The sequence below is a fragment of the Triticum urartu genome, chromosome 2, assembly GCF_003073215.2.
Source record: "Triticum urartu cultivar G1812 chromosome 2, Tu2.1, whole genome shotgun sequence".
Lineage (NCBI taxonomy): Eukaryota > Viridiplantae > Streptophyta > Magnoliopsida > Poales > Poaceae > Triticum > Triticum urartu.
Window position 1 is genome coordinate 44,104,249 of NC_053023.1, and position 26,113 is coordinate 44,130,361.

Consider the following 26,113-nt stretch of genomic DNA (forward strand, 5'->3'; position numbering starts at 1 on the left):
TTAGGGCATGGCTAATGGTATACTTCAAACTTGATGCCCGGCTGCCAACTAGGGACGAATTCCAACGTGGAGCTAGTGCAGTAGCCTCGCAGTGTGTCAGGGTGGCATGTAGAAGAGGCCACTACTCCATGGGAGAGAGAAGAAAAAGAGAGGAGAGAGAGAAGAAAGGAGATGAGAGATGGTGCTGTATGCGTGCTTGGGAGGAGGAAGGTGACGACACTGGGACACCATACACTGATCGCTTGGGCTACATGTGTTGGGTCAAAAAAAAGTTGCCTCGTTTTCTATCTAGTTGGATGAGCTGGGGGCAGCACAAAGATGCTGCCTCCATTATATTGTACATGCCCTTAGAAAAAAAAGGTTGGTAGTGTTAAAGTACGGAAGATCCTAGAAAAGAGGAGAAATATAGTGCATTGAGGTTTGTGCATAGGGCGCATTGTGCTTAAGCTTAGTAATGAAATATTCTAGATAGTGCGCATGCATGGCAAAATCTTGTGTGGTGAATGGGATATCCAATGGCCAACGATGGTCGGATTTGCCAATTTTCCCCCGTTGGATTGGCTCCATCCAATAGCCAATATTCAAAGTTATTCTCACACTATATAGTGGTACAAATACACTCCGCTAGTGAACTCAGGACTAGCAGCATGCACTCGGAGACATATGCCACTAATACAATGTGGATGTCACTTCTGTTGTCAGAGTTGTGGTATCCAACATACTTGTGGCGGGCGCGCGAGCAGGATACACCGCTAGTTTGGTTGCACGCCGTTAACACATTCTTAAATTAAGAAAACGACGTAGATGTGATGTCGGCTGGAGGTACGCCGGCGAGCCTTCGTCAAGGCAACTGACCTCCTAGCATGAGCCCAATGGAGGGCCCTTGTCATGGTTGGGGGCGGGCTGGGTCTCTCCGCCGTCGTGCTCCACCGGTCGGGCGCAAAAGCGCTCCGATCACCACAAGAGTTGACGCTTCGCGAGATAGCTGGCTAATGTGGGTTTCACACCTTCTCTTTGTAGACGACTGCATTATATTCTCACAAGCAACTCAGAAGGTGTGACCAGACTGCACAATGCACTTGAATTATACAAGAGGGTACTGGTCAAATGGTCAATAGAGAGAAATCTGCTATATGTTACATTGCTAATGCCAATTTTTGGTATTTTCTGGAACCAGTTGCTACTTTCAAGGCATTATAATTTCATTTCTAGATATTTACTCGATAATATTCAATTGTGAACTACATGTATATTAAAAATGGGCGAGAAATTGATGATTTTTTTTCCATATTTAGATACTTGTTTATATTTCTAGCTCCCTCCAAAAAAAATAAATCAAAATTCTGGTGGTGATGGATGCCTTAATTATCATTAGAAAAATAAAAAAAATCGTTCGAATTCTGTCTGGCCCGACTTGGCTGTGCTGAAACCAACAGAAGTCCACGGGTGGGGCAAAACTCGCTTTGTGATTGGCTGATCCAGCCATCCCACGGATCGACCACCACGGCCGTCCGATAGAGACATATCCAACGTCAATTACACCGTCCTCCCTTTCTCTTGTCGTATCCTCCATTGTCGTATCTTCGACAAACCCACCCACGGACGCCTCCTCATCCATGGAGCAACGAACTCCCTCCTCGATTTCGTCCCCTTCCGGCCTTCCCCTCCCGATCAAGCCCGGACCACCGTCTCCTCCCCCGGCTCGCGCTCAGGCCACCAGAAAAAAGGATTGGCGCCCCCCCTCGATGCCTTCTCTTCCATGGACCAACGAGCCCCCCTCCTCGATTCATCTTTCTTCCATCTCCTCCCCCGATTGGCGCTCGGGTCATCAAAGAGAATGGATGGCGCGATCATCATCCACTGATCCACGGCCATCTTCGCCTCCGCATCCTGCAACCGCCGCGACGGCGCGAATCGCGTTGGCTGCTGGCTGCCTCCATCGACCGCCGCGACGAGTGCCTCGTCGCCGGAGGTGCAGACGACCTGAAGGACGACCTCGGCGGTGGTATGCCGAACCGCGGGGAGGTCGCTGGGCGGAGCTGGAGTGGGGCCGCAGCCATTGCTGCACAGGGATTTTGTAATTTGTGTTTTTTTGTAAAAGAAAAGGTCAATGATCTGGACAGAAATATAAAGAAAACAGACTGAAATTGTGAATGGACCAAAAAGAAATAACGAAGTCAATAAAAATCTAACATGAGTGTTTAAGAATTTCATAACGAACTTTCCTGTAGCCGTTGGATCTAGCGCACGCATCTTGGCACAAGTGACTTGACACGTCATCACCATGAGGCGTTCGATCCAGAAAATTGGCCGAGGGAACGAGGCATCCACTTTTGTTTCTCTCTCATCTATCAACCAGTTTCCCCCTCTCCTTCACTTTCTCTCTGAAGGCGGTGTGATTTGCTCGGCTGATGAAGGCATCGGTGCAAGGAGATGCGGAGACCATCACCGATCGAATCCCGCGAGATCCGACAGAGATACATTTCCACATGCCCTCCGACGATGACGGGGATAGCAAGTAGGAGACATTATTCCTACCGAGGGACATCGCCGCCGCCACACAGCCCCAACCAAGACATTGAACCTAACAAGAATGAGAATGAGATCCCTCCCGCCGGCGGAGGGCCGAGATCATCCGTACCTCCATGGCCCAACCATCGGAGATGGGGCGGACCGGCAGCGGTGCCGACGAGAGGAAGAGGAAAGCTTGGAATGTTTTCGTGGAGTAGTGCAACCTATCTGATTTGTAGGCCTTCACTGAGAATCATCGGAGTGCAATGGCGGACGATGAGCTGGAGTTCGTGTTAGATCCAGTTGACAGGCTGCGGGGGTATGCACAAGCTGCTGGGAATTAACTCTAGCAGCAACCGCATTTCGAAACTCAAGTTCACCATGAAAAGCTTCGAAAAGTAGGTAACTCAAGTTCACCATGTTCGTCTTGGTCACACAACATGTAAGCTCACCTTTCTTATGTCAATTATTTGATTGATCTACTATTCGGTGTTTCCTCTCTAGGCGCAATCCCAATAATACTTACATCATGGTTGGTAAACTTCTCATGTAGGGGATGCGATAGTGTGGCCGAGAATAAATTAGGAGAGACACCAAGCTTGTATGTATATAGACCAACAATCCCAAAATCTCTAAGGTGAAAAGGGAGAGCAAACTTTATATTTCATCTTCTTATATTGAACAAGTTGAGAAACTATATTAGAGCTGAAAGGGCATCCCCCCCACTAAGTGTTTTGGTGTTGATGACAATGCAATCTTTAGACTAACCGTGTGCTTGAGCTACACAGGAATATTCGAATGGCACGAGACATTTAGGTACCCCTCTGAAAGGAAAAGATCGGAGATGACATTTCCGATGCTTTTATTTCTTTGGTCACAGGAAATCCGTACTATTAAGAGGGGGCTTGCGTTGGAAGGTACAGGTGGAATCAAGTCACGTACGCGAAACTTATATTGCACCCATCATACATTCCCATCCTCCTTTGAGGAGAGAACCAATTTCTACCAACATGTTGCAAAAGGTGCACCAAGTTGTACCGCTCCTCCCATCGGCTGTACCACTTCCTTATGGAGAATAGTACTAGCTGGGAGCTCCAACTGGTAGTATCGCCTACTTGGCGGGCAATACCACTCCCTTGTTGGAGCAGCACTACCGCTCCAAGTACTGGACCAACTACTGCGCAGGGGGCAAATCCTCTCGGGTTTGAAGCGGCACTAGGGTGGTAGCCCACCGGTAGTCTAAGCTTAGTTTATTTAGGCGGTATTACCGGGCACCCTAGTTGTTGTACCGCTCCAGTATTTTTGGTTGTGCTATGGGGCAATTGGTGCTTTTTTTGCAGTATAACGCTTGGAATTGGTGGGACTATAAAAGGATGTGGTATTAATGTTGATTAATGGCATGACTGCTTATATCCAAAACTAGGATACAAATTGTCAAAGGTTTCTAAATGTCTCAACTAGTTGCTAGGTTGAGTTATTAGTGGCAACTCCTAGGTACTCAAAGGAACCCCGCAAAAGTTTACATGTGGATACAACTTTACTAGACCTACATGTGCTCTTCACGGGGCGAACACATGGGGTTGATCCTTGGTACTCAAAGAAGCCCTATAGAGCGGACATGTGAGCCCAACTTTACTAGACCCACATGTGGGCTTTACGGGGCCGCATATGGGCTTGTCGAATTATTGCACCCTAGGCCAAGGCTGGTAGAGTAAGGGAAAGATATTAGGGACCAACCATACCCTTGGGCGTTCAAGGCTAGCTCCATTCATGATTGTAAGCCCAAAATATCAAACGTTAAGCTTGATTTCATGTGTATCTCTTCAACGCAAAGTGTCTTTTGGTGATAGGCTATCTATCTCTCGGGCAGGTGTTGACTTTGTCAATCTTGATACATGTGTGTGTGTGTGCACGCACACAAATGCCTACACAACTTGATATGTGGGTGTTTATGTCGCATATAGTGCTCGCATATATTGTGCATGCTGATAAAATAATTGTCTAAAAGGTTTTGATGAAAATAACTCAACATGATGAGATTAAATCTCAATAATCAAGGGGAGTGGGATTGGAAACAACTATTAATGAAATTGAAACTTTAGTAATAATGGAAACAATGAAAAATAAGGTCAACAAATTTCAAATCAAGGTTAACTACATAACCATAGATAAAATAACATAATAATTGTCGAAAATAATAATTTGAAGGCAAGACAAATATCTATAAAGACCAAGACAATTCCTATCTAGATTTATAGTTCCGAATTTTCTATCCAAAAGAGCAAAATAATAGAAATTCAAAAGAACTAGATTGGGTGTTCATATTTAAAAAATAATATTTACCTTTTTTCTAAGTTTTTCTTGGTTTAGTGTTCTCGCCGAAGAGAGCTTTAAAGTGAAAGAGTTTGATAGTTTATGTGCTCTAACCAACTTTTAGAGTTTGGGGTTCTGATAATATTGGAGGATGTTTCATTTTGTCTTCGGTTATTTGTGTGAAAAAGAACAAAGTTAAACACATATTAATCACTCACATTAGTTGCATACTTAATTGTATTAAATAACTCAATTTTCGCTGGTACTACCAAGGTGTATTTTTTTCATGGGGATTTTTTGTTTTTGTCACTCTACATTTTGACCATTTTGCTTTTGCTACTTTAGCTCTTGACATCTCACTATTGCCACTTTCACCTTGTCACAGTGGCATACGTAAAATTAATACACCCTCTGGAAAATTTGCTTTTGCCACACAAAATGACAATTGGGATGTATTGTTAGTGACAAAATTGAAATGTCAAAAGCTAAAGTGGCAAAAGTAAAATGATCAAAAGCTAGAATGGCAAAAAAAAGTTGTACATGAGGTTTTTTATGCCAATATTTTAATGAATACGTCCAAAGGATATCTTATATCTAATAGTTATGAAGAAAAGCAGTAACTAATTCAAATGAAAGATAATATGACACAAAATGACCAACAAAAAAGTACATCAAAAACTATACTGGCCGTCTTCTTCCTTCAATTGTATGTCGTCCGCCAGAGTTTGAAAATTGCAATGAACTAGCAGTACAAGAAAGGGATATCTGCAAATGCCCTAGCTATACCAGGCTTTGAAGATTGCTATAGCCACTCATCGCCAGAAACACAACCTAAAAACCACCGAAGGAATATCAGTTGAAGCATTACCTACGTAGTGCAGGCTTGCAATTCTTCAGCACCAGGCCAGGGGATGGAGAAACTGGGACATACTACATAATAAATCGAAAAGAGGTCAAAACCGCCGCAAGAAGAGATAACCAAATATTTCCCTCGATTGACACACCAACTATCAAGATTTCAAGAGAGCTACATATCCTCACATGCTCTTCGTCAGTGTATGATCAAACAACATCGAGGTAGGGAGAGACCTTATTGCAACACGACATCATCACCACCACTACACCATCATCACCGCCACTACACCGGTTTTCCCTCTCCTCTTGTCGCTGATAAGGCCGTCGGGCGGGAGAGAGGATATGGGGGCAGAGGCGGCAGCTTGGAGGAGGATACTTTTTTTAGAATAATACACACAAGCATGCGTGTCATATATCCATAGAAAAAGTAGCTAAGATGGCCGATACAACGTCTTACGGCAAAGTGCTACATCGAGAGGTTAGCAACCACATCCACCATGACAACACCAGCACACAAAGTCACCTTGCCCAAACTCAAGCCAAACAATGGCGAAGAGGTCGAACAGAGCGCAAACGGGCCACGTCACAACCGTACCGAACAGCTCGGAACATAAAAAAAAACACCAAACCAAACCAAACAACGCATTCTCCACTCGTGGCGCCTAGGCAACTTTGGAGGGAGGGTTTTCTCGGGTTAGCGTTTGAGTTCGCGTGATCGGTATCGTAAAAGGTTCAATCTGAGGGGTTTGATTGCACATTTCTTGTTTTGCACTTGGCTAGTACTATACTACTCCCTTCGTTTCTAAATATAAGTTTTTTTTAGACATTTCACATGGACTACAACATATGGATGTATGTAGACATATTTTAGAGTGTAGATTCATTCATTTTATTTTGTATGTAGTTATTTGTTGGAATCTCTAGAAAGACTTATATTTAGGAAGGTGGGAGTAGTAATTATAAAATGCATTAGACATCACTTTTTTACAACGGAATTTCAGTCGTGTGAGCATTTTGTGCAAAAAAAACAACCCTTTCCCCGTGTGCACGCCCTCACGGTCGGACTCGGACGGATAGGCTCGCGCGGCGTGCGGTTCGCGAACCGCGCACGGCGGAGGGCACGAGGCGGCCACCGCTCTCCTCGCCGTCGGACGCCAGTGGCACTAGCGGAGCATCTCCCCACTGTCGCCGCTCCACTCATCGAATCGAATAAAGTACTGCTGCCTCCCAGTTCCAGGCTCCAAAATCCCTCTCCCCCCCCCCCCCCCTCCGATCTGATTCCATTCCCCACCTCCTCCGATGCCATCTCGCCGCCGCTCCTGAGCGCCCCCCGCCCCTCTCCCTCCCTCCCTCGCCGCCGCTCCGGAGCCGAAGGCGAGCCGGAGCCCTAGCCAGGGAGGGCCCCGTCGGCCATGGCGTTCTGGTGGCCGCTGCTGGTGCTCGCCGCCGCCTACGCGCTCTGCCGCGTCCTGCTCTTCCTCATCCCGCCCACCGTCCCCTCCATGGAGGTCGACGCCTCCGATGGTACGCCGCCGCCCTCCCCGACTGTGTTTTGTATGCTGGTGATTGGCCGTGGAGGATTGTCAGGGGGTTTACCAGGGTTTATTAACCGTGTTCGGATTTGGTGCAGTGATGGAGGAGGTCAACCAGAACAAGGAAGACAGCTTCATCTACGTGAGTTATCCCTCTGCATTTCCCTCTCTGTTGATGATTTTGGTGAATGAATGATCCAGTGCACACACCTGAATGCTGTCTCGTCCTACCTAATAAGTTAACCTATGCGATGTGTGTTTTCTTCATCTGTTGCGCTAGGATCAGTGTGTTTTGGTTTGGTGCCAGCCAATTTGATGTAGTGAGGGGGGTGACCCAGCGATTCTGCTACTAGTAGTTTAATACTGAATTTTGCTTGTTCTGGACACTCCGATCATGGTTTGGTGTAACCTGGGGCTGCACATTGTTGCATGGTTTCAAGAATAACGCCACACAGTAATATAACTAATTGGTGTATGTGATTATTTTGCCGTTGGTATGAGACATGTATAGGGTGGTCTAGTGGATTAAGCTGTAGCATGCTGATATGGCTAACTCCGAGTACATAGGGCATCCAGTAGATCTGATGCAGTAATAATGATCCAATGCACAAACGTGAATGCTGGCTCCTCCCACCTAAGTTAATATTGGGATGCGTGTGTTTTGGTGATCTGCTGTGCCTGAAAGCATCTGGCGCATGCGTGCCTGCTGATAGTTTCCTGGAAACTGATTTCAATGTCATTTATGTTGGATAGCTTCATGTCTCCCAAAATTCCAGTTCGCTGTGGTTGTGGTTTTGACAACTAGAAGATGCGGTCAGTAAAGTTTAGCAAAGCCATTGATAACAATTTGGTGGGCAAATAATTTACAAACATAACTGATTTTACTTTGGACATGTAATTAACGTGGTTAGGTCTCACCTTCTCAGGGTCTAAATGGTTCAATGCGGTAAGACAGCAATATCCTCTAAATGAAATGCATATTTTATTTCGAGCCGGGTTTCCCTACTGATATTTTCCCTATTTTCGTAACGGAAAGAAACAGAGTTACAACCAAAAGGGAAAAATAAGAAGTGGGTTCAACATGCTAGGGGAAAACCAACTGTCCACCCTTGATTGGCTAGAATCTGATTTGGTGCCAGTATACGTCTGTAATGGTTCTAGAGAAGCACTACAAATATTTTTCAAGTAGCGGTGATTTGCTTTCAGCTGAAGTACCAAAAGCTCAAAATGACCCATTGTAGCAGCAGGAGCCGCATTTATTTGAACTTTATCATGCTGAGTTTATGCTCTGCTGCAGGTACCAAGGAAGGGGAAAGCTGCTCAGACTGATATGGTTCGATGCTACGAGCCAGCTACTATGAAATACTTGGGATACTTCCCTGCTTTGACTCCTGATGAGGTATGTTGCTGGTTTGCTATTGTTGCATTTTCCGTAAGTACAATGTATGCTACTATATGGTTGGCTGGTCTGATTATCTTCTTTTGCATTATTGACTAGAAATAATGGTTCACCCTTCCTTAGTCATGATTGAAGGGAAGGCAAAGCTTGTTATGTACTGTTTTTGCAATAGTTTGGACCTTCATTAATGTGGCTTTCTATTTCGTATCACTTATTCTTTGACTCATTAGGTCCAGGAGCACGTTGCACAAGCTCGTAAAGCACAAGAGGTATGGGCAAAAAGTAGCTTCAAACAAAGGCGGCAGTTTCTCCGTATCCTTCTGAAGTATATACTTGAACATCAGGATCTGATATGCGAGTAAGGACAAATTGGGAATTCAAAAACAGTCTTATCTTTTGATTGTACCAGATGCCAATGATCTTTTTCCAAATAGTGTCTACCCTTGATGAAGGATTTACTTAGTCCTGATCAATGGTCTCTCCTTCTGTTTTATTTGCTCACACTTTCCAACATATTGAAGGTCTGAGGGTCCACACTGTTATTTTTGTGTAGGATATCATCTCGGGACACTGGAAAAACTATGGTTGACGCTTCATTAGGCGAGATAATGACCACCTGTGAGAAGATTCATTGGCTTCTGGATGAGGGTGAGAAGTGGTTAAAACCTGAGTACAGGTTAGATTCTTGTAACCAGAAATATCCTAATGTGATGTATACAATAATTTAAGAGCCATGCAATGCCAATGTTTAATGTTGATTTAACCATGTATGTTAAACAAATAGAATCATAAAGAGGAAAAGTTGAGGTAAGTTAAGCACAGTAGGTGTGACTTGTGTTTGACACCTGAACTACACAATGGTTCACTTATGATATGTAACATCACTGGGCTGTTTAGCATTATTTAGTACCATAATGTGTGTGAACATTGGAAATTAGATGAACAGAAAATGAGTTCTGCTCTTGATTAAAACATGACTAGACGCTAGGACCTGAACATACTGCAGATATTGGGCTAGCAATTTCTGTTAATTCTTGTGCAGAAGATAGGCCTTTTAATTTTTGCACATGTCACAGTAATATTCTATAAGCTAGAAAGACAGCAAGTGTACACTGCTGCACTGTTGCCGACGGCATTCATTTCATAACACCTAAAATAATGTCTTAACCAATTCTTTTTATGCTGCAGTAGTGAAGTATTGTTTTGTTTTCTTATGGCCTGCATGTATTTTCTTTTAATACTGTTCAGATCTTGTGGGAGATCAATGCTGCACAAAAGTGCAAAAGTTGAATTCCACCCTCTTGGGGTTATTGGTGCAATTGTATCATGGAACTATCCTTTCCATAATGTCTTCAATCCGATGTTGGCTGCAGTATTCTCTGGTAATGCAGCAGTTATAAAGGTAAGTAATCAGATGAATATCATCTATAATTTGATATGAGTAAATGTTCTTGGTTATGATCAAGCAGAACAAAGAGTCTTTCAGTTCCTGTACATTTTTCATTGAGATTCCGTTGTTAGAAAAAATGCTTTAGCTTAGCTTGAAGTCTGGAGCTTATTACTTATGGCAATCTACTGTCTGCTCATAGTACGGTCTTGTTTGTAACCTGGGTATAGCCGTCAGAGCATGGATGCTGATTTACAAGGTTGAAATACCCCAATTCGTCCTGACTACATTGCCTTACAAACCATTGACATGGAAACTCTCACATACTCATAGTCTTAGGTCAACCCTGTTGACTTTTGTTATTCGATGATCTCCATGCGTTGCATTTATTATGTATCAACTTTGAGTCGATTATGGCTACCATTTTGTGTTCCATAAGGTGAAGCTAGTAATTCTCATGAAAATAATGAATTGCATACTTCACAAATTTTGTGCTGATCATGTCATTAACTTTTGTTGTTGTGCCAAGTCAAACATACGGAAACAATCATATGTTCATTTGCTTTTTCTCTGCAAAGTTAATTTTCTTTATACCCTCTGAAATTTTACCTTTTCATTCATTTTCTTGATTTAAGTAACAAATTGCCACAATGTTATCCATTATTCTATTTAATGAAATGCTGATTTACAGGTTTCAGAGCATGCGAGTTGGTCTGGCTGTTTTTATTCTCGTATCATACAAGCAGCTCTGTTAGCTGTTGGTGCCCCAGATAATCTGGTTCACATAGTAACTGGGTATGAATGTAGCTTCTGCATTTTCTTGGTGTTCAGGCTAATTACTGACATGCCCTACCTGCTGGCCTCTTTTTTCTCCCCTCTAGTTTTGCGGAAACGGGTCAAGCTCTTGTATCTTCAGTGGACAAAATAATATTTGTTGGATCACCTGGTGTTGGAAGGATGGTATAACTCGCATCTGAAGTAGTGATTTCTTAATCCCATGCCGCTAATATTATTTATGCCATTATAGATACCATGATCGATGCTGCATGCATACACTTAATTTGCTTATTTTATCTGTTACTTTATTTAATGTGTTGAGTATTGTGCCTATCACAGATTATGCAAAAAGCATCCGAAACATTAATACCTGTAACTCTTGAGCTTGGTGGCAAAGATGCATTTATTGTGTGCGAAGATGTGGATTTACCCAATGTAAGTGTAGCTTTATGTTGTGTATGTCATGCCAGCCTGTTCTCTTCAACAATAGCAACTAACCTATAGCCGTTCCCCATTTGAAGGTTGTTCAAGTTGCTGTGAGAGCTGCACTGCAATCTAGTGGACAAAACTGTGCCGGTGCTGAAAGATTTTATGTCCACAAGGATATCTATCCTACCTTTGTTTCTCGCGTAGTGAAGATAATCAAATCAATATCTGTTGTAAGTTAACAACTGTATTTTGCAGTCAATAGCCAGATGTGCAATTGCAATTTTTATTTCTTTTGAGTTCTGAATTCTATCATAGCTTTGTTTCTCGCGTAGTTAAGATAATCAAATCAATATCTGTTGTAATTTAACAGGTGTATTTTGCAGTCAATAGCCAGATGCGCAAGTGCAAATTAATTGCCCGCCTTTTGAGTTCTGAATTTGAGCACAAGATTCACCTCTGTTGCTATTTTACATTTTCCTGTATTGTAGTTACTCTTGGTATTGTATCACCAAAGAGCTAGCTATGGACAGGGGTGCGTGGAAGCTTGCTATCCATGTGCCCGAGCCATGAGTTGGTTGCGAGATCTTATGGGTTTCACCTCTAGCCTACCCCAACTTGTTTGGGACTAAAGGCTTTGGTATTGTTCCGCTGTCCACATCCAACTTCTACTTTCACATTTAACTTTTTACTCTTGGTATTGTTCCGCTGTCCACATCCAACTTCTACATTCACATTTAACTTTTGTTTTCATCATGTTTATTGCTATTTCAGTTCCACCTCACCATATGTTACTCAGTTTAAACATACTCTCTGTTTAACAGTTGACACCAGATAATTTTAACAGTTCATGCTCGTAGTCATCTTTCCTTGTAGTATTTATGTCATGATTTCCGTTCTCATTTTTGATCTTGCTTTTCCTAGGGCCCCCCATTATCTGGCAGATATGATATGGGTGCAATCTGTATGATAGAGCACTCTGAGAGACTTCAGAATCTTGTTAATGATGCTCTTGACAAAGGTGCCGAAATTGCTGGCAGAGGGAGCTTTGGGAATTTGGGTGAAGATGCTGTTGATCAATTCTTCCCCCCAACTGTTCTAGTGAATGTTGATCACACAATGAAAATTATGCAGGAAGAGGTAGGCTGTAGCCAATGTAGGTATGATTTCGTTTTGTGCCAATGTTGTTAGCCTTACCACTGTTACTGCTGATTAACAGGCATTTGGGCCGATTCTACCAATCATGAAATTCTCTTCTGACGAAGAGGTCATCCAACTTGCAAATGACTCTAAATATGGTCTTGGCTGTGCTGTTTTTTCGGGCGACCAGAAGCGTGCCATCAAAATAGCATCTCAACTACACTGTGGTGTTGCAGCAATCAATGACTTTGCTTCAAGTTATATGTGTCAGGTGGGTAACACTATCTAGTTTGTGCTCTCTCTCTTTTGTAATAATAATAATGGTCACACAGCTTAAGATATAAGCATTCTGAAGATATCTTGGAAGTACACATGTATATTGCAGATATAGTAGTACTCCCTCCAATCCATAATAAGTGGCGTGAACTAAAACCACGACACTTATTATGGATCGGAGGGAGTACTATTTAGCACACTTTTATCATAGAACTGCGGGTATAAATTCTTTCTTGTTTCTTTTATGTTAACCACTGCCAGTGCAAGTAGGCTTACATCTCTTTGTCATGCAGTCTTTGCCCTTTGGTGGTGTTAAAGACAGCGGGTTTGGAAGATTCGCTGGCGTGGAAGGCTTGCGGGCCTGCTGCCTTGTAAAGGCAGTCGTAGAAGACAGGTGGTGGCCATATGTGAAAACAATGATCCCCAAGCCCATTCAGGTTTGCTGTTTCCCCACATAATGCCAGGCTGCCATGGTTTGCTTGTTACCATGTTTCTGATAGTCACAAATGACAATTTTGCAGTATCCCGTCTCGGAGAATGGATTTGCATTCCAGCAGCTGCTCGTCGAGACTCTGTATGGCATCAGCGTGTGGGACAGGCTGCAGTCGCTCGTGAATCTGTTAAAGATGATCTCGGAGCAGAAGTCTCCTATAACCAGGAGGAAAAGCCGGTGAGCAGGGACAGAACTGTTCTGTTCAATGTTCTATGGTATCAGTTTCGCTGGTGATGTTCCTGCCGGTGGGACTAGTCTTTTGGCTGTTGTCCCAAGGTGCCAAGCCTGACGGGGATCAGGTTCAGAGCAAGGCAGCATTTACCTGAATGTAAAACGCCCTTTAGTACTAGTGCTTATCCTAGAAAGTGAAGATCGCAGACGCCGATGTAAGCCCTGGATTCGATTCTCACCTGCATGAATGTAAATGTTGAATGTGTTTGCTGGGACATTCATCTAGCATAGCACCTCACCTCAGTTTTCCGAATCTCCTGTGCTCTACGTCTGTGGTCGTGAATCTCATAGACCGCTTGTGATGTCGTGTTGATCTGTATACGCCTGCTGCCCATGCCAGCGCTACATGAAGAGGGGTGGATTTGTTGAGGTGCGCACAGGCGCACAGGCGCAGCTGACGTGGCATCCGTGTCAGCAAATGCGCGCCCACTTCTCCCGTCCGAGCACGTGAACACACGCGCGAACTCCAGCAGCGTCCGCGCGTCCGTGTCAACATCGCCGGTCCCTCCGCGGCGAACATCTCTGGGCACCGCCGCACGGGGTTCGCGCCAGCGCTGGGCGCGGCGCCCGGCGACCGGCTCGGGTCGGTCGGTGACTCAGTCTCGAGTGTGTTTCACTTCACCACGAGTGAAGTCTAAAATAAACCCTGAAGTTGTAGAGGTCGACACGAATAAACCCTTACCTTTAAATCCTTGAAGTTGATACCCTAATCTTTTTGATCCCGGTCTATTCTGACCCTAGATATGTTTGGCACACTGGGAACGCACAACTTGACCGGGAACTCGCTTTTCTCATGGTTGTGCGGGTCAAGCCATCTTCTTCCTCGCTCCCACCTCTTTCCTCCTGTTCCCTTTCCTCACAGATCCATCTATGTCTATCGGGTAGATGCTCCTGGGAAGGTGGAGGCGAGTTGACGAGCTACAGCCTGCAAGATGCATCGGCGGGGGTAGATGCAGCCGGGGCGAGCCTGCTGCCATATGGTGAGCAAGGAGGCGATGATGGAGATAGCAGCCATGTGCATGACAAACAAGGCAACCGAGGAGCTAGGACGCCAACGAAGAGGAGTTGTTTGCCATCAGGAGGACGAAGGCTGCCGTCAGGGATCATCGGACGAGGCTCGACATCTCCCTCGGCTTCATTGACGTCGTGTCTCGGTGGGCTTCACAAGGCCTGTTTAGCCATCCGCGGTCCATGGCGAGAAGCTCCTGCAGCACGACGAGCTCCTGCCACAAATCGCGGAGGTGAGGCGTCAGGGGTGCGCCGCCGCTCCCGAGGCCGATGAATGCGGCCATCGTGGTGGGCGTGCTTGCGTTAGAGCATCGCGGCTGGCGCGTGGCCCTGGAGGCCTGTGCTGAGTCGCAGCAACGGCGGCGCTCTGGGATGGGTCTCAAGCTATGTCAAAGACCCCATCTCGCTGCAACGCCGCTATCCCTGCTCCTGATGCCGCACTGGCTTGAGCATCTCACCATGGCCGCCTCCCGCTGCAGCTCAGTGGGCGTGGTCTGTGTGCACGCGCAGCAAGGGGGACGATGACCACAGCCACCTAGCTTCTCTGTATTCACGACAATGTCGACGAGCACCGACCGAGGATCAAAGTTCCGCCGGAAGACACGCACGTACAGGGATAGCTTGATGTATTCCTGAACTAGTACACGAGCCTGGTTTGGTTGATTAGATGATCTCTTCTCGATACACGCACGCAAGACGCTGGACACGGCTGGATTGCAATAGGCCTTGTGATGCACGATATTTTTTTTGTCTTTTCATAATAATCAAGGTGTAGTTCGTGGTTAATCTTGACAGTGCCAACAATCCGTCGATGGACACTGGCACTGCGGCCATGCTCGCCGTTGAGGAGTTACATATGACAGGTGGGTCCATATTATAAGTGACAGTAGAAATCAATCCCGGCTGGGATCGTGCCTTCCTATTGCAACAAACCAGATTTTACTCATACAGGGTTTAGATTGACCGGGACTATAAATACAGGGTACCAACTTCAGGGATTTGGAGGTGAGGGTTTGTTCGCGTACAACCTTGAGGTTTATTTCAGACTTTACCCCTTCACCACGGATGGACGGGTACTGCATCCGCACCGCATCTACATATTCATCACGAATTTTGTGAGAGCAGCTAGCAAACCTGCTGCGACCCCTTGTCAGAATCTACGGAGAAAACCAATGCTGAGCCAACTTATTCTTAATGTTGATGCTGCGTTCTCAGAAGAGGATAATACGGGTGCTTGCGGGGGCAATTAATGGATAGCAGCGGTATATTTGTGGGCGCGGCAATGGCTAAACTCGAGCACGTGGCAGATGTAGTGTCAGCGGAAGCAGCCGTACTTATGGAGGGACGACTCAAACTAGCCAGTACTATTGGTGCCAACTCTATCCTGGTACAGATGGACAATTTAGTCACTGTAGAAGCAATTCAACAAAATACTGGCCATTCAACGATCGCTGCTCCTATTCTTAACGTCTTCCGAACACTTCTTCGTGACTTCGGAAAGGTCTTATTAGAGCATTGTAACCGTGAATCTAATATGGTAGGTCATTCGCTAGCTTATAACCGATGTGTTGATCCACCAAACTTGTGGTTGGACGCACCTTCCAATTTTATTTCCAGACTTCTAGCGACCAATGTAAGCGTTTTTTAAATTAATAAAGCTAGCCATAAAGGCCTTTCCTTAAAAAAATACATCTTCACCTTGATTACTCCGAACAGTGAACCCACTTGCCATTCAGATGTGCTTGTAGGGTGTGTGGCTTGAACTAGTTCATGGTTCTTGGCTGATCGATTCGCCACTGTTTTGATGCATGTGCCATTGCACATCTTAAGAGTCTCGTCCTCACTATATTTTCTATCTCAACATACCGCATTCACAAAAGAGAAAAAACATGCAACTATCCACATCAGCAGCCCCATTACTCTTGACATGCAGGCTTCCACGTCACTGCACCATGTCAGCAATTTTCTTAAATCTTTTAGTTTACGGGGATATGTTAATGATTAATTTAATCCTAATAATCAATGATTAAGTTGGTTGTTTAAGTCGGTTGTAGTCATCGACATTGTAACTAACTGCCTTGTAATGATGGTATAAATACCCGTCTTCAATCAATAAGAAACATTATTCATTCCATTCGCTTTCATTTCTAAACACGTTATCAACACGCCTTTTCCAGATAGCAATCAGGCCAAGCAGAGAAGGAAAGAGATCGACATCTGCGTCCATGGCCATCGGCCTGGCGCATGGCCGTGGCGGGGGCGCTCTCCGACACCAAGGTCTACGACTACGCAGAGCCGAGCAACGGCGGTTTGGCCAGCCAGTGGGTACCGCATCAGCGCGTCCTCAGGCACGTAAGCCGGCGGCCGGCAGCGCCCTCAGGCGCGCGGCACCGCCCGCCCGACTCCTCCCGGTGCGGATCCCCACGTCGAACGACGGACCTCAGTCCAGCCCTCCACGGTGCGGCCTTTTGTCCAGGAACGGCGGCGACCGACGCGGCTCTCGTCCTCAGAGCGGCGGTGCCTGCAGCAACCGCGGTGCGGTACAGCAAAGGCGGCCAACAGCCGATGCACAACGACGACGTCCTCCGGCTCGATAAAGTCCAAGCTGCATGCAAAGGACTCACGTGAACAATCCTAGGACGTACCACCTACGCTTTACAGGTTGAATCCTGCACTGGTTATTTATCTTGGTGTAAGAGCATCCGCGGGTAGCCACCGGTCAGCACTTATTTTTCATCCGTTGCAACCACACACCGTAAACTTTACTCCTCAAATCCATATTTGATTATGCAATACACAAAAGCTATGTAAATACTCCCTCCGGTCTTAAATATAAGTTTTTTTTAGACATTTCAAATGGATTACAACATACGGATGTATGTAGATATATTTTAGAGTGTAGATTCACTCCTTTTGATTCGTATGTAGTCATTTGTTGGAATCTCTAAAAAGACTTATATTTGGAAACGGAGGGAGTACATGCTATGTAGATAAACCTAGCCTGCTCTTCGTCAACGATGTGGAGGCCATTCGTGCAGGCAATGCCAGACGGGCCTGCATCTTGGTGCATTGGATGGCCGCCTCCTGCACCTCCGACTCCTCGTCGCCGGACAGCTCGGCGAAGATCTCGTCTAGCTCCACATCCACCGGGCAAAGGAAGCGGCGGTTAGCCTTCACCTCCGTCGCCGACTAGATGGAGTCGAGGATGGCCTGCTGCTTTGCCGCCCCCTCCGCTTGGGCCACCTCGAACCCCGCCAGTGCGTTGGCCATGACGAAGCCCGCAGCCGAAGGCGCCGGATCTGCCCCACCTGCATCTATTCCTCTTCCTTTAGCTCAGCGCCCTTCATGGTTGTGTCCTGCTTCTGGTCCTCTTCCTCCTCCAACTCCACGCCCTCCATGGTTGTGTCCTGCTCCTGCTCCTCCTCCTCCTCCTCCTCCTTCCATGGTTGCGTCATGCTCCCCCTCCTCCTCTGGCTCCGGCGAGTCTAGAGTTAGGCCGACTGCAATCTGAGGTTCGCGCCTAGTCCGGATCTGCTCAAGGAGCTCCAACCGCCGCCCGTCATGATCCTCTGTTGGACCATGGCGGATGGCGAGTGGATTGAAAGGTGGTGGCGGTGGGAGGGGGGGGAAGGGTGGGTAAAATTGGGGACGGGATAGGGTTCGGGTGCCGCCGCTCGGTTTAAATAGCCTGACTAGGGCCCTCAGATAGCGGCCCAGAGTTGCGCCATGAATGCGTGTAACACCCCGGATGTAACTTGCCATATTTGTACTCCGACTCTTGCCATTTTCGGCTCTAAGTTATGAGATTCCTCGTGGTTGGGTTTTGTCTTTGTTTTGCATTTTGTTCATGTCATGCATTCCATATCATGTCATCATGTGCATCGCATTTGCATACGTGTTCGTCTCATGCATCCGAGCTTTTTCCCCGTTGTCCGTTTTGCAATCCGACACTCATACGTCCTCCGGCACCCCCCTTTTGCCTCTTTTCGTGAGCGGATGTTAAACATTCTCAGAATGGAACGAGATTTGCCAAGCGGCCTTGGTACACCACCGGTAGACCGCCTGTCAAGTTTCGTGCCATTTGGAGTCCGTTTGATACTCCAATGGTTAACCAGGGAACCGGAAAGGCCTCGTGTGTGTTGCAGCCCAACACCCCCCAAAGTGGCCCAATAACCCATCCAAACCTATCACATGTCCTCCGTCGTCGGATCACGATCGCGTGGTCGAAAACTACACCTCATTTGGACACTCCCACCTCCTTCTAGGTATAAATATGTCCTCCCCGTCCAAATCCGGGTCGAAACCCTAGTCTAGCCTTCCCCCCCGCCGCTGGACATGTCCACCGGCGCCGGACACATCCACTGCCGCCGTGCCAGCCAATCTCCTCCTGCCACGTGGTGTGTCCGCCGCCCCCGCGACGCCGGCCCGCCAGGCCCGGGACGCGCCCCCCGAGCCCGCGCGCTCCTCCGCCGCCCGCGCCTCCCAGAGACCGCGCGCCCCACCGCCGGTCGCCGCCTCCGTGCCCGCTTCGCTGCCGTCCTGCATCCGCCTCGCCGCCGCCAGGTCCGAGCGCCGCCCGCCGGTGACCCCGCCGCCGTCTGCGCCGCCCCGCGCCCTCCAGCGCGCCCCCGCCGTCGCCCGTGGGCGCCGCCGCCTCCGGGAACCGCGCCGTCCCGGATCCGGCGCCCCCCTCGCCGGCCGCCGCTCTCCGGCCATCTTCTTCCCCGGTTCCGACGAGATCCGCCGCCAGCGTTGACTTTCCGCGAGGTCCAATTTCTTCTAAGTCCCTAAACTTTATCATCCTGGTGCATACTTTGACCTGTTGTAACTTCTTGTGTGATGCTCTGTTTCATGCGTGCAATATATCAAAATGTTCATCATGATGTGCTCTTTATTTCATTCCATTGTGACCTGCTTGTTTGAGTCCATCTTGATGCCCAAATCGTTGATGCAAGAGTGCTATAAATTGTTAGGTGCTGATTCTTATCAGAGTATGAGGATTTGTCATTTTTGCTACATTTGTTATGTGCTGCATATGGGCATGATCTCTACATGTGTTTTGATCTATGCCATGCCATCTTTCCAGGGGTGTATGCCATGTATTTTTGTGATCTTTGTGGTGACTAGCACAAGCATGCAAAATAGCCTTCGTGTTATTGTTGATTTCAGGATTTCAGGATTTTGGCTAAGTCTTTGTCTTCTGTTATTTTGATGCCATGTAACCATGTTGCTACAGTGAGATACATGCTTTATTTGAGTTGCTTCAGTAAGGATGATTTGGACATATGGTTATGCTCTATCCATCCATGCCCATGTTTGCAATTATGGGGTGCCCTAGAATGACTTAATCTTGCTCTACTTTTGCTATAAAATGTTCCTGGCAGATTGTTTACATGTTAATCAATTTTGCCATGGTTGTTGTAGTTGATCCAAGCATGATTTAAACTTGTTCTTGCTTTGGCTAGCTTCATGATCATGTCTTCTTGCTGTAGATATGCTTAGCTTGTCATGCAGTGCCTTGTTATGAGTGAATCGAGCTCGCAAAGATGCCTTCATTATTCTGTTTTTGCCATGCTCAGGTTTCTGCTAAGTCTGAATCTGTTAACGAAACTTTCTATGTTTACATGGGTGCCATAATATCTTATGTGCCTTTTTGGCTCTTGATCAGTAAGGGGTTTTTGTTCTATGCTTTGAGTAGATTCATTCCATGCCTTTGTTTCTATGATCTGTTCCTGTAGCATGTTGTTTGCTTGATTTAAACATTGCTTCCTGATGTTAATTCCTGACATGTTAATATTTTCACTAAGTCTATGAAGCTGATATCTTTTGCACTTTTGCCATGCTTGTTTGAACCTGCTCTGTTGTTATTTAGCCGTATATCAGTGTTCATCTTTTGTCAAGCATCTTGAGTAGATCACTGCCATGTGCCTTGTTGATATGTTGGAGTGCAGTAACTTAGTTTCTTGTTGCATTCTAGATGGCATCGTGCTGTTAGTCGCAGAATTGTGCCATTCTTGTTTTGCTTGCCATTTGCAAACCGTGCCTCCGATTCCGGTGATCTTTATATCGATTTCGACCGAAATCAACTCATCTTTCCAGCGGCACACTTGGTCTGCCAAGTTGATGCCTGGTTCAATCTTTCCCTTCCGAAGCACGTATATGCATTGCATATCACATCTCGCATATCATGCCATGTTTTGCATCATGTTGATTGTGCATTGCACCGTGGTTGATTGTTGTTCCTTTGCTTGTGTTCTTGCCTTGGGTAGAGCCGGGAGATGAGTACGTTATCGAGGAACCCATTGAGTACGCTTACGAGGATCAAGCTTTCGTCAACTCGGAGAACTTTGCAGGCAAGATGACCATACCCTCGAAATCACTTCTATCTTTGCTTTCTAGTTGTTCGCTCTATTGCTATGCCGCGATACCTACCACTTGCTATATCATGCCTCCCATATTGCCATGACAAGCCTTTAACCCACCTTTCCTAGCAAACCGTTGTTTGGCTATGTTACCGCTTTGCTCAGCCCCTCTTGTAGCGCTGCTAGTTGCAGGTGAAGATGGAACTTGTTACATGTTGGAACATGGGTTTTGTTGGGATATCATTATTATATCTTGTTTACTTTAATGCATCTATATACTTGGTAAAGGGTGGAAGGCTCGGCCCTATGCCTGGTGTTTAGTTCCACTCTTGCCGCCCTAGTTTCCGTCATACCGGTGTTATGTTCCTTGATTTTGCGTTCCTTACGCGGTTGGGTGTTATGGGAACCCCTTGACAGTTCGCCTTGAATAAAACTCCTCCAGCAAGGCCCAACCTTGGTTTTACCATTTGCCACCTAAGCCTTCTTCCCTTAGGTTCCGCGGACTCAAGGGTCATCTTTATTTTAAACCCCCGGGCCAGTGCTCCTCTGAGTGTTGGTCCAAAACAGAGCCACTTGCAGCGCCACCTCGGAGAAACTTGAGGTTTGGTTTTAGTTGTACGTAGTTTTCATCCGGTGTGCCCTAAGAACGAGATATGTGCAGCTCCTATCGGGATTTGTCGGCACATCGGGAGGCTTTGTTGGTCTTGTTTTACCATTGTCGAAATGTCTTGTAACCGGGATTCCGAGTCTGATCGGGTCTTCCTCGGAGAAGGAATATCCTTCGTTGACCGTGAGAGCTTGTGATGGGCTAAGTTGGGACACCCCTGTAGGGTTTTGAACTTTCGAAAGCCGTGGCCGTGGTTATGGGCAGATGGGAATTTGTTAATATCCAGTTGTAGATAACCTGCCACTTAACTTAATTAAAATGAATCAACCGCGTGTGTAGCCGTGATGGTCTCTTTTCGGTGGAGTCCGGGAAGAGAACACAGTCTCATGTTATGCTTGAACGTAAGTAGCCTCAGGATCACTTCTTGATCATTATTAGCTTCTCGCCCGTGCTTTGCTTCTCTTCTCGCTCTCATTTGCGTAAGTTAGCCACCATATATGCTAGTGCTTGCTGCAGCTCCACACTACTAGGGAAAAGCCTAGCAGCAGCGCGGGTACCCACGCTACCAATAAGGCGCTACAACTAATAGTTAGTAATAGCGTGGGTTGAAGCCGCGCTACTACTAACAAAGTTAGTAGTAGCGTGTGCCACCCACGCTACTGCTATTTAGTACCCGCGCCACTACTAACAAAATAGTAGCAGCGTGTCCATACTACCAACGCTACTAGTATCCTAAATACTAGTAGCGCGCAGTCTTTTCCCACGCCACTACTAACTAATTTATAATTAAAAAAATAAAATCCACCAATTCCATTTTATGCATACAGTTCCCAGTAAACACAACAATAGTGAGCACTGCTGGGCTCCTATTTCATGGTTAACCGGAAACCGAAGGAAATAAATCAGCCAAAAAACCTCATTATGCATTGCAACTCACAAATGACCACTTCAAAGAACATGCAAGTATCTATGTCATTAACAATTGCAAACATAAGTTTCTTTTTACTACAGTTGTTGTATGTACTATCACACAGTTCCTCATTCTGTTCTCACTCAATAATAAGAAAAATGAAAAGAAAAGATAGAGATAATCTGCCGCAATTGCACTTCGGTGTCATGGATTCAGTCTGCCGCTTCAACATCTCATTATCCGACAGCACTCTGTCGCTATCTTCTACCTATGAATAAAAACAGACCTTGTCAGAGAAGCAAATGTGAAACCTTATTACAACATGTATGCTAAGTCGCTAACCCATAGAGACAGCTAGAACAAATGTGGAAACTTTCCATGTTGCCGAGTAAGTATATTAACTAGACAAAGTTAGATGCTAGTGAAGCTTAAAGCTGCAGTAAGAAATATTAGATATACACATTTTGAAAATCAACCTCAGAAGTGGATACTCTAGTAGACCTGCAAGAGCAGATATGGTAGTAACCAAAATCCTATAAAGATTCGAGGTTAAAGATTATAAATCCAATTTGTCATTAGCATAAAAATATTAGTTCCATGAAGAAGTTTGTCAAGAGATATTTTCTAGTGTTTCTAAGACAGTGACTAAAACATAATGAAAGAAAACACGTTTCTGCATTTTAATTAGGGGGAGCTTTAGTTCTAAAATACTGGAACTGTGACTGAATGATCATATATACTATTAGAAAAACAGACCAAAATCCCCGCAGAACAAAACAGACCAAAAAAATTAACTTCCTACTTACAGTGGCAGGAAAATCTTATATGAATGTGTTATAATAAATAATGCTAACCATGAAGTCTTCTTCCATATAACAAAGGAACAACATTCTTAATTAAATTTAACCCTGGCAGAATACTTGGTTATCCAGTGCAAAATGGTTGCCTTTTAAACTATGGAACACAAAGAATCATCATTAGCCGTCAATGCAAATCAGCTTCTCTCCATAGAGAAGAGAAGACGTCTTGGTCTCTTGGATGCATGAAGCACACCGTATATGCTAATCTGATCAGAGCATTTTCTTTTTCAATTTAATCGCGCAATGCCAACATCCCCACCCATAGATGTTTTGTTTGTGTATGAATAGTACAATGTTTTCTTTTCAATTTAATGAGCAAAGTTTAAGGTCCATAGGCTCCTTTGTATCCTGTGGAACACAGAATTCTACATTGATTGAACAAATTGAAATTTCAACATTCCTAGAGGCATTGTTGCAAACACCTTGCGAGCAAGCTCAGAGCGTGCACCTGCTGCATAGACTAGACTAATCTAATCGCAAGCCGTCCTACTAGTAGCAGTTCAGCAGAAGGATCCTACTAGTTCATCTACTAAACTTACATAAACTAAATCTTACTAGCTCAATCAGAATACTATGGTTTCTACAAAACTGTACTTTTGAGTACTGTGAGGTGTTTGCCTAAACCAACAAAACTGTACATTTGTAGCACTCATTTGCTCATACAATCATTCAAAATTCAGAAGTAGAAATAGAAGCTTATGCAGTTGCCGATCAACCGTAGCTAATGGACTATAGAATTCACTGCTCCTCACTTGTGATAAATTAGGCTAAAAAATTGCATGTTCAATTTTGCATCAACCGAACTTAAGAGAACGGAGAAACCGGACCTTGGGCTGTAGCTCTTGGCGACGTATCTCCCGACACCAGGGTTTATCCGCACAATCCTCCGGATTGAGTCATCGGTGTCATTAGCATATCCCACCCACCAACCTAACTGAAAATGAAATTGGCTAGAGTCAAACCCAACAACGCGTGCTGCAGGATGGCATCAAAAGCCCACCTGATGGATTATCTAGTGTTTACAACTTTGGCCATATCTGGAACAGACATGTGTGTATTCTTTTGCATATATAAAGGATCGAACAACAGAGGAATTATCACTAGCCATGGTTTGTTATTACTTATATTAGGACCAGCACCTTACCTATATTACACCTCATGGATAGTTGTTCAGCAAACAGAGACCACGCTTTACATGATGATGTCCCCTTTTTGCTGAGCTTTTACAAAAACAGGTACTCACATTTGACATAATTTCTCATCTTTAGATGCCAATCCCTTTTGCTGGATGTTTATTATATATACAAAACAGCACAACGGTACACACGCAACTGGGACGATCATGTTTAGGTACAAATATAGTTTGTTGGGTATTAAGGAGCACCATGGACTAGAATTCCTAACTGAAGATTCACAAAATCAAGACCAGCATGAAGCTAATTGAGCACTTGGACTGGAACAATGCACTCACACATGGGCGAAAGCTAACGAGGCAAGAGCTTACGACAAGATGTATGTCCAGAACTGCTTGTCCTTCATGTGGCGTGGGCACAGATCATAGCGGACCTTAGCGAGTTCCTGCAGGGATCACAAATTACAGTTTGAGACCTGAGAGCCATCTCTGTCTTGGCCGAAGCGGAGGACGAGATCCGCGGGAGACCTACCTTGGCTCTGGCGAGCACGAGGACGACGTGCCGCTGCTGCCAGTCCGAGAGCTCGGCCGCCGACTCCGCGGATCCTCCTGCGACAAAGCATAGCACCGCCAGTAATCGAGAGGGAACTAGCAGGGGAGCGGAATCGAGAAGGGAGGAAGGAGGGGGTGCCTTGGTGGAGCTGGAGGGGAAGGACTTGAAGGCGTCGGGGGAGAGTGTCCGGAGGAAGTCAAGGAGCTGCGGCGTGACGCCGAGCTCCTTCGTGTCCTCCTCCTTCCCCTCCGCGGCGGAGGGTTTGCTTGGGCCGGTTTCGCTGCTGCCGCCGGCTCGGCGGCGGAACGGCCATGGGAACAAGGAGAAGGACATCGGCGGGCAGGTGGGCTGGGACGGGATGCGGCCGGCGATGGCGATATGATGGATACGAGATTCGTCGGCGAGCTTGCTGGGCTGGGGGGGAGGGGAGGGCAGCGGCGCGAGACGGGGAGCGGCGGCCATGCGGCCGCCGGCGTGGTGCACCCAGCGGGGGATGGAGGCGGAGGGGATCTGGATCGAGCATTGGTGGATTTTTTTAGACAGACATGGGTTGAGTGGTGTGGGACGATTGCGGGTGGGAGTGTATCCGGCGGGGGTGGGTGGCGTGGGAGACTAGTAGTAGCGCGGGTGTCTGACCTGCGCTATGGCTATCCACGTAGTAGTAGCGTAGGTTTTACAACCCGCGCTACTACTACGGCTGGTCCCGGGAGGCACGGTGGAAATAACTTAGTAGTAGCGAGGGGTAAAAACCCACGCTACTACTATCAGGTTATTAGTAGCGCGGTTTTCTCAAGCTCTCTACTGCTAATTAGCAGTAGCGTTTGTTTTTAAACCGCGCTGCTGCTAAGATTCTTTGTATAAGGTTTTCCCTAGTAGTGCCACCTCACTACCCTTTTCCTTCCTTTAAGCTTAAATAGTCTTGATCGCGAGGGTGTGAGATTGCTGAGTCCCCGCGACTCACAGATACTTCCAAACAGATGCAGGTGCCGATGATGCCAGTGCAGGGGGTGCTACCGAACTCAAGTGGGAGTTCGACGAGGATTCAGGCCGTTACTATGTGTCTTTTCCGTATGATCAGTAGAGGAGCCTAGTTGCGGCGATCGTGGATCTAGCATTTGGGGTTGTCTTTCTTTTTTTGGTTCCGTAGTCAGACCTTGATTGTATTCTGGATGATGTATGCTATATTTATGTATTGTGTGAAGTGGTGATTGTAAGCCAACTCTTTATCCCTTTCTTATTCAATACATGGGATGTGTAAAGATTACCCTTCTTGCGACATGCCTACTATGCGGTTATGCCTCTAAGTCGTGCTTCGACACGTGGGAGATATAGCCACATTGT

The 26,113-nt window shown here is 46.0% G+C and overlaps 2 protein-coding genes across 2 annotated transcripts; one reads left to right on the forward strand and one right to left on the reverse strand.

Annotated features, from left to right (window-relative positions):
- Nucleotides 1–6,732: 6,732 nt before the first annotated feature.
- Nucleotides 6,733–13,578, forward strand: LOC125535556 (aldehyde dehydrogenase 22A1). Its single transcript, XM_048698621.1, has 14 exons — nt 6,733–7,203; nt 7,310–7,353; nt 8,509–8,610; nt 8,841–8,968; nt 9,164–9,286; nt 9,859–10,012; nt 10,689–10,792; nt 10,879–10,957; nt 11,114–11,209; nt 11,296–11,433; nt 12,125–12,340; nt 12,420–12,611; nt 12,910–13,053; nt 13,138–13,578. The coding sequence occupies exons 1-14, from the start codon at nt 7,092–7,094 to the stop codon at nt 13,288–13,290; spliced, it is 1,785 nt and encodes a 594-aa protein (XP_048554578.1). The 5' UTR covers nt 6,733–7,091; the 3' UTR covers nt 13,291–13,578.
- Nucleotides 13,579–24,587: 11,009 nt separating this feature from the next.
- LOC125534937 lies at nt 24,588–25,105 on the reverse strand. The gene is made up of 3 exons (XM_048697993.1): nt 24,936–25,105; nt 24,752–24,851; nt 24,588–24,665 (listed from the first exon to the last, which is right to left on the reverse strand). Exons 1-3 carry the CDS (start codon nt 25,103–25,105, stop codon nt 24,588–24,590), a joined length of 348 nt encoding a protein of 115 aa, XP_048553950.1.
- Nucleotides 25,106–26,113: the final 1,008 nt, after the last annotated feature.

Bases quoted from the DNA above. Each gene is read 5' to 3' on its own strand.
- LOC125535556 (XM_048698621.1), top strand. From the start codon at position 7,092: ATGGCGTTCTGGTGGCCGCTGCTGGTGCTCGCCGCCGCCTACGCGCTC. The intron at 8,969-9,163 runs GTAAGGACAAAT...ATTTTTGTGTAG, and splicing joins CATCAGGATCTGATATGCGA to GATATCATCTCGGGACACTG. The intron at 10,793-10,878 runs GTATGAATGTAG...TCTCCCCTCTAG, and splicing joins CTGGTTCACATAGTAACTGG to TTTTGCGGAAACGGGTCAAG.
- LOC125534937 (XM_048697993.1), bottom strand. From the start codon at position 25,105: ATGTCCTTCTCCTTGTTCCCATGGCCGTTCCGCCGCCGAGCCGGCGGC. The intron at 24,852-24,935 runs GTCCTTCCCCTC...CTCTCGATTACT, and splicing joins CTCTCCCCCGACGCCTTCAA to GGCGGTGCTATGCTTTGTCG. The intron at 24,666-24,751 runs GTAGGTCTCCCG...TGATCCCTGCAG, and splicing joins TCGTGCTCGCCAGAGCCAAG to GAACTCGCTAAGGTCCGCTA.